Source organism: Oratosquilla oratoria, chromosome 41 (assembly GCF_046742065.1).
Source record: "Oratosquilla oratoria isolate Oo_2021 chromosome 41, ASM4674206v1, whole genome shotgun sequence".
Lineage (NCBI taxonomy): Eukaryota > Metazoa > Arthropoda > Malacostraca > Stomatopoda > Squillidae > Oratosquilla > Oratosquilla oratoria.
This window is the reverse complement of record NC_134817.1, coordinates 27,328,805-27,344,274: the sequence shown is the minus strand read 5'-3', so window position 1 is coordinate 27,344,274 and position 15,470 is coordinate 27,328,805. Positions and strand designations below refer to the sequence as shown.

At 38.9% G+C, this 15,470-nt stretch overlaps 1 protein-coding gene across 2 annotated transcripts in view; it reads left to right on the top strand.

The window, feature by feature from the left end:
• The window catches only part of LOC143021072 (two pore channel protein 1-like), a 39,510-nt gene extending 25,619 nt beyond the window's left edge, over nt 1-13,891 (top strand). For both annotated transcript variants that reach the window (XM_076178314.1, XM_076178313.1), the window contains 8 exons: nt 1,105-1,323; nt 2,494-2,613; nt 3,558-3,726; nt 6,644-6,814; nt 6,970-7,118; nt 9,088-9,240; nt 10,871-10,986; nt 11,702-13,891. In XM_076178314.1, the coding sequence (XP_076034429.1) occupies nt 1,105-1,323; nt 2,494-2,613; nt 3,558-3,726; nt 6,644-6,814; nt 6,970-7,118; nt 9,088-9,240; nt 10,871-10,986; nt 11,702-11,926 (1,322 nt within the window). In that variant the 3' untranslated portion in view covers nt 11,927-13,891. The remainder of the gene's footprint in view (nt 1-1,104; nt 1,324-2,493; nt 2,614-3,557; nt 3,727-6,643; nt 6,815-6,969; nt 7,119-9,087; nt 9,241-10,870; nt 10,987-11,701) is intronic.
• Nucleotides 13,892-15,470: the final 1,579 nt, after the last annotated feature.

Genomic DNA, 15,470 nt, shown 5'->3' with positions numbered 1-15,470 from the left:
TTCATAATTCTGTAGATGGTTATCAAATCACCTCTTTCTCTTCTTTGCTCCAGAGTTAGTAAGCTTAGTTTGTCCAATCTTTGTTTGTATGTCAACTTGCTAAGTGTTGGTGCCATCTTTGTCAATGGTCTTTGAATTCTTTCTAGTTTCTATGTTTTTTATTGTGATGCTGCATATTCTAATTTTGGTCTTATCAGTGTAACTAGTATTCTCTTTACCATTTCCTCATCCATGTAGTCAAAGGTCACTTTCATTGATCTTATTAAATTGTAGGTTTCTCCAACTATTTTGTTTACATGTTTGTCTGGTGTCATGTCATTTGAGATAATTACTCTTAGGTCTCTTTCTGAGTTTACTTTTGTAACTTCCTTTGTTCCAATTTTGTATTGACCAGATATTCTATTTTTACTTTTTCCAAATTCCATTATACTACATTTCTTAATGTTGAAATTCACTTTATTCTTTACTTTGTCTAGGTCTTCTTGAAAAGATTTGCAATATTTTGGGTATATAGAGAGTTTTAGATACATCTATAGTTTCTGTGGGAGAATGTTATAGCAGTGGATGTGGAAAATTTGCAAGTTGTATGTGGTGTAGAGAGTGAACAGGTAAAAATGTGGGTGAAGATGCATTTGAAATATGGACAGGGATCTTGTATGTTCACATGAAAAGAATAGGAGACAGACTAGTAAAAAGTGCAAAACTAAAGTGAAAAGGAAAGGAAGACTGAAGGGGTATGAAAGAATAAGTGTTTTATGAAGATAGTGGAGGAGGTGAATGTGCTGGTGTATGGTTGGGATAAGAGGAAGATGCACATGGAGGAGGGTGAGGGAAATGAATGGGAAGGGAAGGAAAGATGGAGGAAATATAACAGAAGTCTCTCGAAGGAGGTGTGACTAGAGAAGGGAGTATAGCCTGATGTTTGAATTTATAGTATTTTTAGGAGGGGCATGGACACTTAAAATTCTTTCTTTTCCTTTTAGGGTCTAGACAGTCCCATTGATGGTGGGGTTGACTACCTTTATTATTGAGAAATTTACCTAAAACTGACCCAAGCACTGAACTTTCATATGTTCCACCTGTATGATTTTCTTTTTCTTGCAGGACGTTGGGACGTGTACTTGATGTTTAAGACCCTCAATCGGTCCTGCTCAGGCCTTCTTTCACTTGGTGAATTTTATAATGTTTACCAAGTTGCAGGATTCACTTGGCGCCCCAAAGAACCAGCTAAGCCATGGTTTGATGAATTACCTTTTCCCGTCAGAAGTCTATTTTATCTCATCAGGAAACTTGTCACTTGGAAGTGGTTTGATTATTTTGTTTGTAAGTTTCAGTGCATATGTCATGGATACATGTGAATGCATATGTGTATATGTATATATACATTATTTGTATAATATGTGTATGTGTATATATATATTTCAATAACCAGGGCAGTGGGTGGGATATAGGGATGACCTGTCATCCATGAGGAGCTAAGATGAGAAAGAGGAAAAGGTGGTGGATGGGAGTGGAATGGATGGAAATAGGTAAATGTCTTTTGACTTTGCCTACCTCCCTGGCAAGGGGGAAAAAGCCCTTGGTAAATAGATATATGTAGACATATATATCTGAAGTGAATCACTAGTAACAGTGTATATCATACAAATAATTTCCAACAGTTGCTCCAGAAATTGAACTGGGGTTTCGCTGGATGCTAAACCAACACCTTACTGACTGAGCCATAGGAGCTTTAAAAGTACTCTAACTTGGAATTGAACTAACTCCCATAGATTCTAGGTAGACTGCTAACTGCCATCCTTACCTAATTTTCAGTGTCTGAGCTCAACTCTAGGACAATCAGTAAGGCTGGTGCAAAACCTTTATGGGATTTAGTCATTGCAAATACCTAAAGTTAGAGTCCTTTTGAAGCTCCCATGGCTCAGTCAGTAAGGCATCGGTTTGGCATCTAGCAAAACCCCGGTTTGATTCCCAGGGCGCCTGTCAAAAATTATTTATATGATGTATGCTGTTACTAGTGATTCACTTCAGGTATTTACATTGACAAAAACCCATAAAGGTTTCGTACCAGCCTTCCTGGTTCTCCTAGATTTGAGCTTAGGGACTTTGTGAAAATTAGGTAAGGACAGCAGTTAGCAGTCTACCTAGAACCTTCAGGAGTTAGTTCATATTCAAGTTAGAGTCCTTTTAAAGCTCCTATGGCTCAGTTGGTAAGGCACTGGTTTTGTGTCTAGCAAAACTCTGGTTCGATTCCTGGGGTGACTGTCAGAAATTGTTTATACATATATATTACAACACACACACTGAATGGTCCCCAGTACATAGTTATGTGGTTGATAATATAATATATATATATATATATATATATATATATATATATATATATATATATATATATATATATATATGCATATACACACACACACACACACACACACACACACACACACACACACACACATGTAAGTCATGATTTTCAATCTTTTATTTCAGATTTTGTTATATTGATGAATGGAATCACACTTTTGACACAGACAATACTTCTTTCATCTAAAGGACAGCCAGCTTCACATGATCTGCATGTTACGTGGGACCAGATTGCATTTGTGGCATGTAAGTTAATTATTGGGGTTCATATTGTGGTACATGCACATGAGGAAGTTTATTAGATGTTGAACATTGGATTACAGTTGATGAAAACAGTTGAGAGAAGTGAGTGTTATCTTGATAGGTGACTTCAACCACAGAGAGGTGAATTGGGAAGATTGGGAAGCAGGCAGAATTGAAGTAATGACAGTGGAATTAATTTATTAGTGCCTTGAGTTCTGCTGACTGGAGACCCACAGCCTCACATCAGGTGACATCTGTCCTTGGGTTCTCCAATAGATCTCTCTGGAAAGAAACTTAGGACTTATGTCTGTATTTTATTAGTGTGGGACTATTTCTGTATCTTTTGCTTGTAGTAATAGGAAGAGGAGAACAATTACCAGTGGATTGCAGAACCAACAAGGATGAGGTGGGGGATATACCAAGCATGTTGTAGAGAGAAGTAATCATGTGATAATGGAGTTTCATTTGACTGGGAAATGCAGAACAAAGGGATGAGTTGTACAGACAGGGAAGATACAACTTTGGGAAGGTAGATGAACAATGAAAAAGAAAATGGGGAAACAGATTAAAAGTAATTTGGTCACCCCTACTCATTAGAGGGCAAAGGCCATTTGTATGTATTAATTGTTTATATCCTTCACTTAATGTATAGATCACACTACTCTTGATATTCTAGTCCAGGGCAGATCAGGTATTCTGTGATTTTTTTTGTTTTGTCCATTTAGTGAAAAGACATTTTATGTTCATCAATAGTCTTTTTTTGTCATTGTGCGTATGCACATAAAAATGTATTCATCTAATTGTAATGCACAGGAAAGGAGTTACACAAATGAGGTTGGTCTGTTTTTTTTCTGAGTACTTTTTTCTTTGTGTAATACTCATTATCTCTTCAGCTCACCCAAATTTTATTATAATCTTACATTTTACTCTTTATATTTCATTTTCAGTTTATGTACTGGAAGCCAATCTTAAGTTAATTGGTCTTGGTATACAACGCTACTTTCACTCAGGATGGAATATCTATGACTTCGTGGTTACAATTCTTGCAGTTGGGGGTATAATTGCCGAAGAGTTTGATAGCTCTTTCTTCTATGTTGTTATTCTTCGACCACTAAGGTAAGGCTTCATTAGGGGTTACCTGGTTTGACCCTTTCAGTGCTATTCATAAATTTTATGTATATTCTGGCTGCTGCTGAATTATTGTATTCAGCCAAGGGAGATCCACTCAATAGTGAAAAGGCTAAACTACTCTTGATTAGATCTTTCAGTGATGTTCATATGTACAGTTGTTTGGTAGTAGGAAACTCCCTGTAGAGTGAAAAGGCTAAACCCATTTTGATTAACCTTTTCATTACTATTAACAACTTGTATATGTGGTCGAGCTGTAACCAGGCAATTTTATTCCGTCAAAGGAAACTCCCTCTGCAGTGAAAGAATTAAACCTATTGGAGTTATTCTGGTTTCTGGCAAGTTATTTTATTCAGCAAAGGGAAGTCACTTGTGCGGCAAAAGGATAAAGCTTACATCAGTTAACCCTTTTGCCAGTATTAGCATCCTGTACTCTTGTGGTTCCATGGCCTCGTTTTGGTTTGGGGGATGAACAGACTGTATGATATTAATCATAGAAGATAATGTGGAACTCGGTCCATTAACTTCTTCAGTACAAGTGAAAGTCTTGCATGCAGCATCAGATGCCTAATTTATGATGCATCACACTAATCGCATTATAAGATATGAAGGTACTGCTGTATTACTTGTTCTTTTTCACTCTGAGTAATAATGAACACAGAAATCGTGATCAAGCCAGTTCACAGAATTCGGGAGTCACTCAGCTACAGCTACAAAAAAATCAAGACACCAACACCGGCATCCTTGTATACCCACTTACACTTCATGACACCTATGTAGACATCATCGTATGGAAGAGGTTAACTACAAAATTGTAGTTTGTTCAAGGGGTGAGGATAGACTTTTAAAATCAGTAAATGTAGTGAATAGATTGACAAAAAAAAAATTGATAATGTAAAAAGTGATTATGATATTTATGTTTATTTATACCACCCACTGCCCAGGGCAGTGGGCAGGATACAGGGATGACCTGTCATCCATGAGGAACTAAAATGAAAGGGAGGAAAGGGTGGTGGATGGGAGTGAAATGGGTAGGGGTGGGTAAATGCCTTTTGACTTTGGCTACTTCCCTGGTAAGGGGGAAAAAGCCCATGGTATATAGATATATTTATCTATTTATTATTATTATTAGTGAAGGAGGAATGGGGATGTTTCAAGGAGGGAGTCACAAGGTGTGCAAAGATGGTGTATGGGACAAGTAGGATGGGAGGAAATAGAAGGAAGGGTAGTGAGTGGTGGGATGATGAAGCAAAGAAGGTTGTTGAAGAGAAGAAATAAGCATTCACAGATTGGTTGCAAAATAGGATGAGAGAATCATATGAGAGGTACAAAGAAAAGAGAAGAGAAGTAAAGCATAAGATAAAGGAGGCAAAAAGGAAGTAATAAAATATATTTTGGAAGGAAATTAAGAGAGGAAGGGGAGGCAAATCAAATAGAGAAGAAAAGGTAAAAGGTGCAGATGGAAGGATGATAGTGGAAGAGACAGCAGTAAGAGGATGATGGGCAGAGTATGTTAGGGAGTTGCTAAATGTGAAGGAGGATAGGGAGGGAAAGATAGTTGCAATGGGAGGTGCTAAGAAAATGACAGTGATGAATGGGGAAAATGGAGGAGAAATAAGAAAAGATGAGGTGAACGCAGTTATTAGAATGATGAGAGCAAGTAAGGCTCTCATTATTATTATTACATACATTATTATTATTATTACATACATATATCAAGGTCTTTTTTTGCCCTTACAAAGGAGGTAGCCAAAGTCAAAGGCATAAATCCGCTGCCACCCATTTCATCCCCACATACTCCACTCCCATTCACTACCCATCCCTCTTTTCTTGGCTCCTCTTGGATGACAGGTCATCCCTGCATTTTGCCCACTGCCCTGGATCAGAAGCAATGCAGCAAAACAGACATCTGTAGCAAGGCTGCTTCATTTAATTAGCAACACCCCCTGCCCCTCTCTGTCCCCTCATGCAGAAAAAGAGAAGATGGGGAGAAATGACTGTCAAAATATCATTCACACATACTACTTTCGTAAAAACTCTTGACTGCTTTTAACAGCTTTCCTCCTATCCCATGTATCTGCAATACACATTGCCTTCCAGTCTACCCTGTCATAAGCCTTTTCCAAATCCATAAAAGCCCCCCCCAAAAAAAAAAAAAAAAAAAAAAAAAATCTGACCTTTTTCTAAACTTTTCTTACATATCTGCTGTACCAAAAAAAATCTGATCCATGGAACCCCTACCTTTCCTAAACCCACACTGTTCCTCACCAATTACCCCCTCTTTTGCTCTCCTAATCCTCTCAATCAAAACCCTCCCATAAGTCTTTCCAACCACACTCAACAAATTGATCCCTCTGAAACTACTACACTCACACTTGTCCCCTTTTCCCTTGTAAAGCAGAACTACTCAGGCACTCCTCCAGTCCTGCAGCACTCTACCCTGTTGTAGACAAACATTTAACAACCTCACCAGCCAGTCCACTATCACTGTACCTCCATTTTTTAGACACTCCGCATGACACCCATCTAACCCAGGTGCATTACCTGCTCTCATCATCTTAATAACTCCTTTCACCTCATCTTTTCTTATTTCTTCTCCATTTTCCTCATTCATTACGGTTATTTTCTTAGCACCTCTCACTGCAACTACCTTTCCCTCCCTATCCTCCTTCACATTTAACAACTCCTTAAAATACTCTGTCCATCTTCCTCTTACTGCTGTCTCTTCCATTATCATCTCCTCCCTATCTGCACTGTTCACCTTTTCTTCTCTACTTGATTCGGCTCCCCTTCCTCTATTAATTATCGGTATTATCATTATCATATATATGTGTATATATATATATATATATATATATATATACATGTATATGTATTTTTTATTATTTTTTCTTTTTCGGAACAGGTTACTACGGCTGTTCCGCATGCACAAACGTTATCGAGATGTATTCCAGACCATGGTCATTCTCTTGCCAAGAATTATGTCAGCCATTGTGGTCATCATCTTAACTTATTACTTTTTTGCCATCATTGGTATGGAGCTTTTTGCACAATATGACATGAAGAACTGCTGTATGTAAGTGTTGGAGTATTTAGTGATCTGAAGATATGAATTTTATATGAAAATTTATTATATAATAATTAGTCTTTCATAGATTTTATACTAACTAGTGAAAGATATCCATAATTTATTATGTTGTATGAATACATAGGTATATATTTTTTCCCCAGAAATACAACAGTTGAGCAGTATTATAAAGATGATAATACAACGGTCTTCAGTAACTACTACTACCTGAATAATTATGGTAACCTCTTCATGGCAGGTGTAACACTTTTTGAACTCACAGTTGTCAATAACTGGTTTATCATTATGGAAGGTAATCTTAATTTCCATTTACTTTACAAGCATGAGTGGATATGTCCAAATATGACAAACCCCAAATATCTTGGGTAGTATTGTCATTTCATGTTCAAGTGGCCAGAGTTAACTAAAGTGTTATAACAAGTACTTTATACATAATTAGTATATATTTTTGCAACTTGTCAGGCTTGACTGATGCCTTATACAGAAAATACACACACATAAACAAAGTCATCCCAACAGTTGCCCTCTACATGTACATTACCCTTACACTTGAGCCTTCTCTGTATCCACGCAGGCATTTCTGAGCCATGTCTGTGTGTTAGAAGAGAACACTCAGTCCTAAAATTTCTCATAAAGTTCTCCATTGAAGGTGGGACTGTCGACAACACAGTGTGACAGGTTACAATTTTTAAAAGGTGAGAATAGTGAGAATGGATTTAAATTGGGTATTCATTGGTTGAAAAGAGTAATGATACAGTAGTACAATGCATATGAAAAGGCCTTCTCCCCCTTGTAAGGTTGGTGGGGGGAATAAAACCATAAACCCACTCCACTCCCATCCCTCACCCATTAATAGCTAGAGATGGTTTTCTCCCACTGCTTTGTAAATTGGCAACATCTCCCCTCATCTACTAAATTGTATATATATATATATATATATATATTTATATATATATATATATATATATATATATATATACACACACACATACATACATACATACACAGAGCAGACAAGAACATTCCTTCAGATTGTGTCATTCCTTCATCCATTCACAATTTTCCCCATTCACTTTTACCTTTTGCACTCTCTTCCTTGTTCAACAGACAATTATCTTGCATCCTTAGCTTTCTATAACCTCATCTATCTCATTTTTGTTTATCATATCTAAGTTCACTCCACCCTTTTCTGTTGTCCACACTCTTTGCTAATCTTTCTTCATTCATTCTTCCTATATGCCCAAACCTCTTAACACTCTTTGAAATACCCTCAAGCCACCCATGTCCTCTTCCTCACCACATTTCTCAATCTGACCATCCCTCCTAATTAAGCAGGCCCACCCTCACAGTATAGCAGCATCCCAGTGTTTCTTTGTGGAGAGATCTACAGAAAGGGCCACAGTCCTTGAAAAATTCAGGGTAACAGTTGATTAGATTAATTAGTTGACACCCCCCCCTCTACCACCCACCCCCAACCCACCTCCTATTTTCAAAATGTATCTGTAATCTCTTTCACCAGGTCCACTTGTTCTGGTCCCCTGACCCCTGTCATCATGACCCCATCTAATTAAATTCAACCTTTACCAGTTATCAATGAAAATATAGAATTTTTCTCCAGAGTGAACATGTTTTTGAGCCAATTAGGTTTTCCCTGTAACTGCTCATGGTGGTCTCCTGAGGTGGACATTATATAGAATAATCTCCATGCCACCCATCTTAAAATCCCATCAACACCCTCACCACCATCTGGCTGGCACTCAGCCACTAGACTGGCTCCAGATTTTTCTGTTAACTTTAACTATTTTTTTCTCCACTTGGTCACATAAGGTGAGCTAACAACCAGTGGATGCTACCTTTTACTTACTAGCTAGTGACACAGAAATAGACCCACACTTATACAATACAAACAGCAGTCCAGTGCTTTTTTCCCTGAGTGATGAATAAGAGTTCATTGTTGGCTGTTGCAGGGTTTTGGGTTTCTAACCAGTGACCCTTAAGGCAGCATCCCTTCTAGGTTACCAAAAATGGCTGGATGACTGCATCACAGATAACTCCAGAATGTAACACTTCACCCCATATATACAATACATTATGGAAGACTGCATTGTACACAATCATGCCTGCCAACAACACTATACACTATAATGAATTGTGGGGAAACCTTGTTCCAGCCATAGCGTTCCTCAGGGAGACAGGAGTGCTTAGCCTAGGGAATGATAACAACAACAACTCTAATCACATTTATTTATCTTTCAATTCAGGTTACACAGCTGTCACCAATGACTGGTCACGTCTCTACTTCATGTTCTTTTATCTAGTGATGATGGTTGTTATGTCCCTTGTGGTAGCTTTCATCATTGAGGCATTCACTTTCCGCATGCAGTACAATCAGAAGGTTCAGGAATCAGATGAAGGTAAATGTCCAATTGCTTACTTTTTCCAAATATTAATCAGGAACTGTATTGTACTTGTTGCAATAATAGCTCAAAAATGAATATTTTACCCACACAGAGTACTTTAGTGTTCACTATTTATTCTTAGCATCTGACCTAGTTATGGATCAAAAGTTCTTCTGTTGGTATGCTCTTCCTTTATAATCCTTTGTAATCACAATCATTGCCATATGCCTTGTTTTATATTTTCTGTGAAGTGTTCACTGTCTGTATATATTCTTTTGAGTTTTCTGTGCATGAGCACTTGGGGGGCAGCATTTTTGGGCAAACATTGCTGAATGGCAAAATTACACACTGAAAGTGTATAATGCTAGGAGTGGATGTGTTTTTAGTAATTTACTCATTTATTCATTTATGTGTTTGTCTATTCATCTACTGTTGTCTACTTTTTATGTGACCTAGTGGTATTGTCAGTTCAGTGTAGCTAAATATAGTAAAATCATTATCTAAACCTATATAGCACTTTATGGTCTTGCGACACTGCTTCTGACCCAGGATGCAGGGATGACCCGTCATCCAGGAGGTGCCAAGATAAGAGGGAGGGAGGAGGGTGGAGGGGAGTGGAATATATAGGAAATGGAATGGGTGGGAGTGGTTTCTATGCCTTTTTCTTTTTGGCTACCCCCCCATGTAAGGGGAAAAAAGGCTTTGGTATATGTATGTATGGGGCAGAAACATGGAACATAAGAGAGAAAGAGTTTAAATGTGTTTGAGATGAAATATCTGAGAAGGAAGTGAGGAGGAGAGCGGGGGTAGAAAAGGAGTCAGGAGGTAGGGTTGATGAAAGACTTGAAAGAGTATTGGGATGGTTTGGAATAATGGAAAGAAAGAGTGAAAAAAAAAAATTAGTAAAAGAAGTGTGGAAGGCAGAGGTGTAGGGACTAAGGATGAGATAGATGGATGGGGTGAAAGGGCCGTTGGGAAAGAGGGTTGAAGAAGGAAGGGAGAAATCAGAGGATAGGAGTGAGTGGAGAATGGTTGTGTATGGATGATGCTGTGATCCATGGAAGGGAGTGAGTGGGGGATGGGAGGGCAGTTAGGTAGTATGTGTGAATGATATTTTGATGTAGCCTGAAGGAATTTATCCCTATCTTCTCTTTTTCTGCATGAGAAGTTGGAGAGGGAGGGTCACCGATTAAATGAAGCTGCCATGCTGTGAATGCACTGTCTTGCTGCATTGCTTCTGATCCAGGATAGTGGGCAAGATGCAGGGATGAACCATCATCCAGGAGGAGCCAAGAAAAGAGGGAGGGAGAGATGGTGAATGGGAGTGGAATAAGTGGGGATAAAATGGGTGGGAGTGGATTTATACCTTTGACTTTGGCTACCTCTTTTGTAAGGGGGAAAAAAGCCATTAGTATGTATGTATAAGTCTATATAAATAAATCTATCTATAGATATAGATAGATTTATCTATTCATTATTGTCTATTTATGTGACCTAGTGGAATTTTCATTTCAGTGTAGCTAGATGTAGCAAAATTATGAAAGCATGGGATTGGTGACATGATTAATATTTGTGTTTAACTTTACAAGCTACTATTAATGTTTCAGAAATTGCTCTTGCAAATGTAGACGTAATTTATTTCCAGATGAAGACAATGTCCACATTGAGGTCAGTGTGGTTAAAGAAGAGTTGAGTTTTATGTATTCCAGTGCAACATCATACTCAGCACTACAGCAGTATGCTACAGATTTGCAAAATGAGGTTAGTGGATTCATCATGAAGTTCTGTCTATTTATCTGTATATCATAGGTTTCTTCCCTCTTGTAAAGGAGGCATCCAAGCCAAAGACGCACATCCACTCCCACCCATTCCACTCCCACCCACCACCCTTGTTTCCATTTTATCTCAGCTCCTTGTGGATGAAGGGTCATCCCTGTCTCCTGTCTACTGCCTGGGGTGGAAGCAGTGCAGTAAGACAGAGTACAACCACAGCAGGGCCTCTTCACTCATACAGCAATCCCCCCTCCACCCCCCCTCATGCGGTAAATGGTAAATAGAGAAGATGGGGAGCAATCCATTTGACCTGCATCAAAATATTATCTGTACACAACCATTCTCCACTCACCCTTATCCCCTGGCTTCTCCTTTATATGGTGTTCAGGACACCATCCAGCTGTAAGACAGTACCATTACAGAATAGGCCTGGTGGCCCCAGAATCCAACTGCTGTAGATGGATTAACCACCACACAGGATACTGAGAATCCCATCTTACCTTGATCCACACTTACTATCTCTAGACAACAACACAATATTTCTTCCCTAAGTGACCTATGGGCCAGTCCTGTGTTGATTACATGGGAACCATAGGTCTCCTGCAGGAGAGACCTGGGACAATGATTAATTGATTGATTACATGCATGTAGCATGTTCTTTGACAAAGACAATTTATTTTATTTATTTATCATTTCTTTTCAGGGACCTGTGTGGTATGAGGGGATACGGCGACGTACAAAGATGTTATTGCAGCATCGCATGTACCATGATGAGATACGACAGTGGCTGCGGGAAGCAGAGGAGGAAGATCAGAGACAACGGCATGATGCTACATTTCCACGGCGGTTTTCCTCAACAAGCAGTAGAAGGAGTGATTATATCAGTACTGGTGGTGCAGCATCAGATCCAAGAAGTGTTTCTGTGTGACTAAAGTAATTAGATCTCTGTTGCTGTCATCCAGTAGGAGGCTGTAACGCATAGGCCAAGTGTCTATCCAGTCAAAGGTCTGATTGCAACCAAAATGCCTTGATTATACTAAAAGGCACAGATGTTCAATGTAAACTACACTCTGCACAGCAGTTGGCCACCAGTCTGTATGATCAGCAACCAGAGTTTATCACTGAATGAGTATAACTAAGACCAAAGCATCTTTACTCAAGTTTTAGGACTGATCACAGACATTGTTGAGACACTGAGACATTATATATATATATATATATATATATCTATATTTATATATATATATATATATATATATATATGTATATGTATATGTATATATAATTTATAGGAATAGTTATCTGTGATATTATTTGATAGGTAATCTTTAACAAATCAAGGTTGATCAGTGAGTTATGATAATAATTGTTGCCTCAATTTTCACTGACTGTAAACCTACAGCCCACCATGTTTGGCATTGGTCCTTGGGCCCTCCCATAGATCTCTGGCAACAAACATTTGATTATTGTCTTTTGTACTAGTAGGGGACTGTTTCATTGTCATTGGCTTATAGCCATAATAGGAGTGGAACACTTGCCAGTTGTCAGCTTTCTTGTGTGAAAAGATAAAAGAAATACTAAGTTGATTGGGAGAAATCTTGGGCTTGGTCCAAAGATTAGTGTCAGTCCCTCAGGGCTGCACCTCCAGATGAAGATGAGGATGTTGACAGGTTTTGAGACAGATGGCAGAGCTGTTTTTCTCTGACATCTCTCACAGGATCACCATATGGAGGTACCTGTTGTTAGTTCTGGTGTACAATTTGACCTCACAATTGAAATTGTTGAGCTCTCTGATGATATGAGATTTTTTGTTTTTGTGTTTGTTTTTTTCCTAACTGATATTACTATGATAATTTTGATATGCTGGATTACTATTGCCACTACCCATTTTATAATGTTTGATTACAAATGACAATAATGTGCATATGATATAGTAAACCCCACCACCACTACCACCACCACCTTCACATCATTAATGATTTATGTCAAAGTTTTATCAAGGTGATCACTGTTATTCATTAAGAAAGTTGACAAGGGGACTGCCTATTTTCCTTATAATATGGGATGGGATTCTAAATAATATATTAAATCATGGAATTCAAATGAAGCATACATCATTCTTTACTTATTCAACCACATAACTGAGCAGGGAATATACTGAAACAATTTCTGACACAGTTTCATACAAATGACAGTTTCTGGTGGTCATAGTAACTAAGGGTAAGTTCATCTTTTATCAAAAGGTGTGATAGGTGCTATATACTTCTAACCCTTAGCTCAATATAGGGGGTGCTTGAGACATAACTGATGATATAGTGCTTCCATATAAACAGTTATTGAAAAATATTGTCCAGCTGAGTTTGAAAGAGTACTGCACTTATCATTTGGTCACTACTCCTTAACCAGCAACCTTTGGCATCCTCCTGATGGCTGCTTGAGAATTAGTTGATAGCAGGTAGTGCTTCCATCTATGCAATTTTTGAAAGACATTATTGATTACAATGACGCCTACGTAAGCTTTATGAGGCACAAGTGAGTATATGAGGATGCCAGTGTCAGCTTCCTGATCATATTTATTTTGCAGTTGTAGCTGAGTGGCCCTTTTATTCTGTGAACAGGCTTGATCACTTTTTCAGTGGTTACAAACATTCTGGGTGAAAGAGAATGAGTATAACAGCTGTAACTTTATATTTTATAATGTGTGTATTATGATGCATCAATGTACGTTAGGCAGCCAATGTGCGGGTGAATATTTGATTTATTGAAGAGGTTAAGGAGTATCAGAGTTGGGTGATGAGGTTAGAAGTGATGTAATAATTTCTTTATCCATTTTGTATATGCAAAAATATTGAATTTATACTCTACAAATGACTATAATAAATTACATTACATAGCTACCTATATTGATTACATACAATAATGTACTTATCCATCTAATGACAGTTTATAGCTTTGTACAAAAGTTATAAGGGAGGAGCCAGCCAAGGCATGCACCCACCCCCACCCATCCATCACCCATTTTTGGGAGGTAGCCAAAAAGGGAAAGGCATAAAAACACTCCCACCCATTTCATCCCTAAATACACTCCACACCCCTCCCACCCTTCCTCTCATCTGAGCACCTCCTGGATGACGGGTCATCCCTGCACCCTGCCCACCGCCCTGGGTCAGAAGCAGTGTCGCAAGACACAGTACATCCACAGCGAGGCCGCTTCATTTAATCGGCGACCCCCCCCTCTCCGTCCCCCTTTGCATATAAGGCGAGGACGGGGAGAAATCCCTTCGGGCTGCGTCAAAATTTACTCACACATAGTACCCCACCCCCCACTTCCCCGCCCATTCCTCCTCATGCAGTCACAACATCATCCATATACAACCATTCTCCACTCACCTCTGTCTTCCGTCCTCTCCCTTCCTTCCTCAACAGACATTCCCCTCTTCCCCAAAGCCCCCTTCACCCCATCCATCCACCTCATCCTAGGACGTCCCCTCATGTTCACTCCCTCCACATCTGCCTTCCATACCTCTTTTACTAGTCTTTCTTCACTCATTCTTTCCATGTGTCCAAACCATCCTAATATTCTTTCATCAACCCTATCTCCCAAATCCTTTTTCACCCCTGTTCTCCTCCTCACCTCCTCATTTCTCACTCTATCTAGCCTAGTAACCCCCACCATACTTCTCAGACACCTCATGTATGTGGATGAAATAAAAGGTTTCTTCACATGATAAAATGATCAAGACATAAGTCAAGAATGTGGTTGATAGGGTGAAGGGCCACCACATTGGCCCATTAAGTCACTCATGAAAGAAATACAGTCAAATGCAGTTTTTGTATGCCCAGTTTTTTCATATAATTTAGTTTTTGATGATGACAATTTTGGCGAAAAATGTTGTCAAAAACAAAATTGAATGAAAATGTGTATGAAAACTGAGGTTTGACTGTATTGTGTTTTTGACTGGGTATGACTAAGGTGGGGGCAATACAAGGTGATGAGTTTAATGCCTTTTGTACTACAACTGTCCCTCCTTTATGCTGTTCCTTTGAAACTGTCCTTTATCACTTCCATAGCTAAACATTTTATCCCCTGTGGTGGGGGGTTGGGTTATTTCTGCCACTGTGATTCCCATGCGAGTTGTAACAGGCAACAAAGTGGGACAGAATGATGGAACTAGAGATCATGCTCTCAGTATGTTGATCCTACAAGAAGTCAAGGCATAAGAGGGTCTAAGAGGAAAGCTCCAAGCAGAACCTAAATATTTGGGTCATTAAATGTCCATGGTTGTAGTGCAGATGAGAGTAATAGAGAAGATAGGCATTATGTTTGTGAGAAGGAAGATGGATGTGTTAGCATTAAGTGTAACTAAGAAGGGAGAGGCGATTTAGAGTTTGGGAGTATGGTGGGGAGAGTATCAGGAGTGATAAGGAAGTGAGGGAGGGAAGGAGTAGCTTGTTGGTAAGTGAAGAAATAG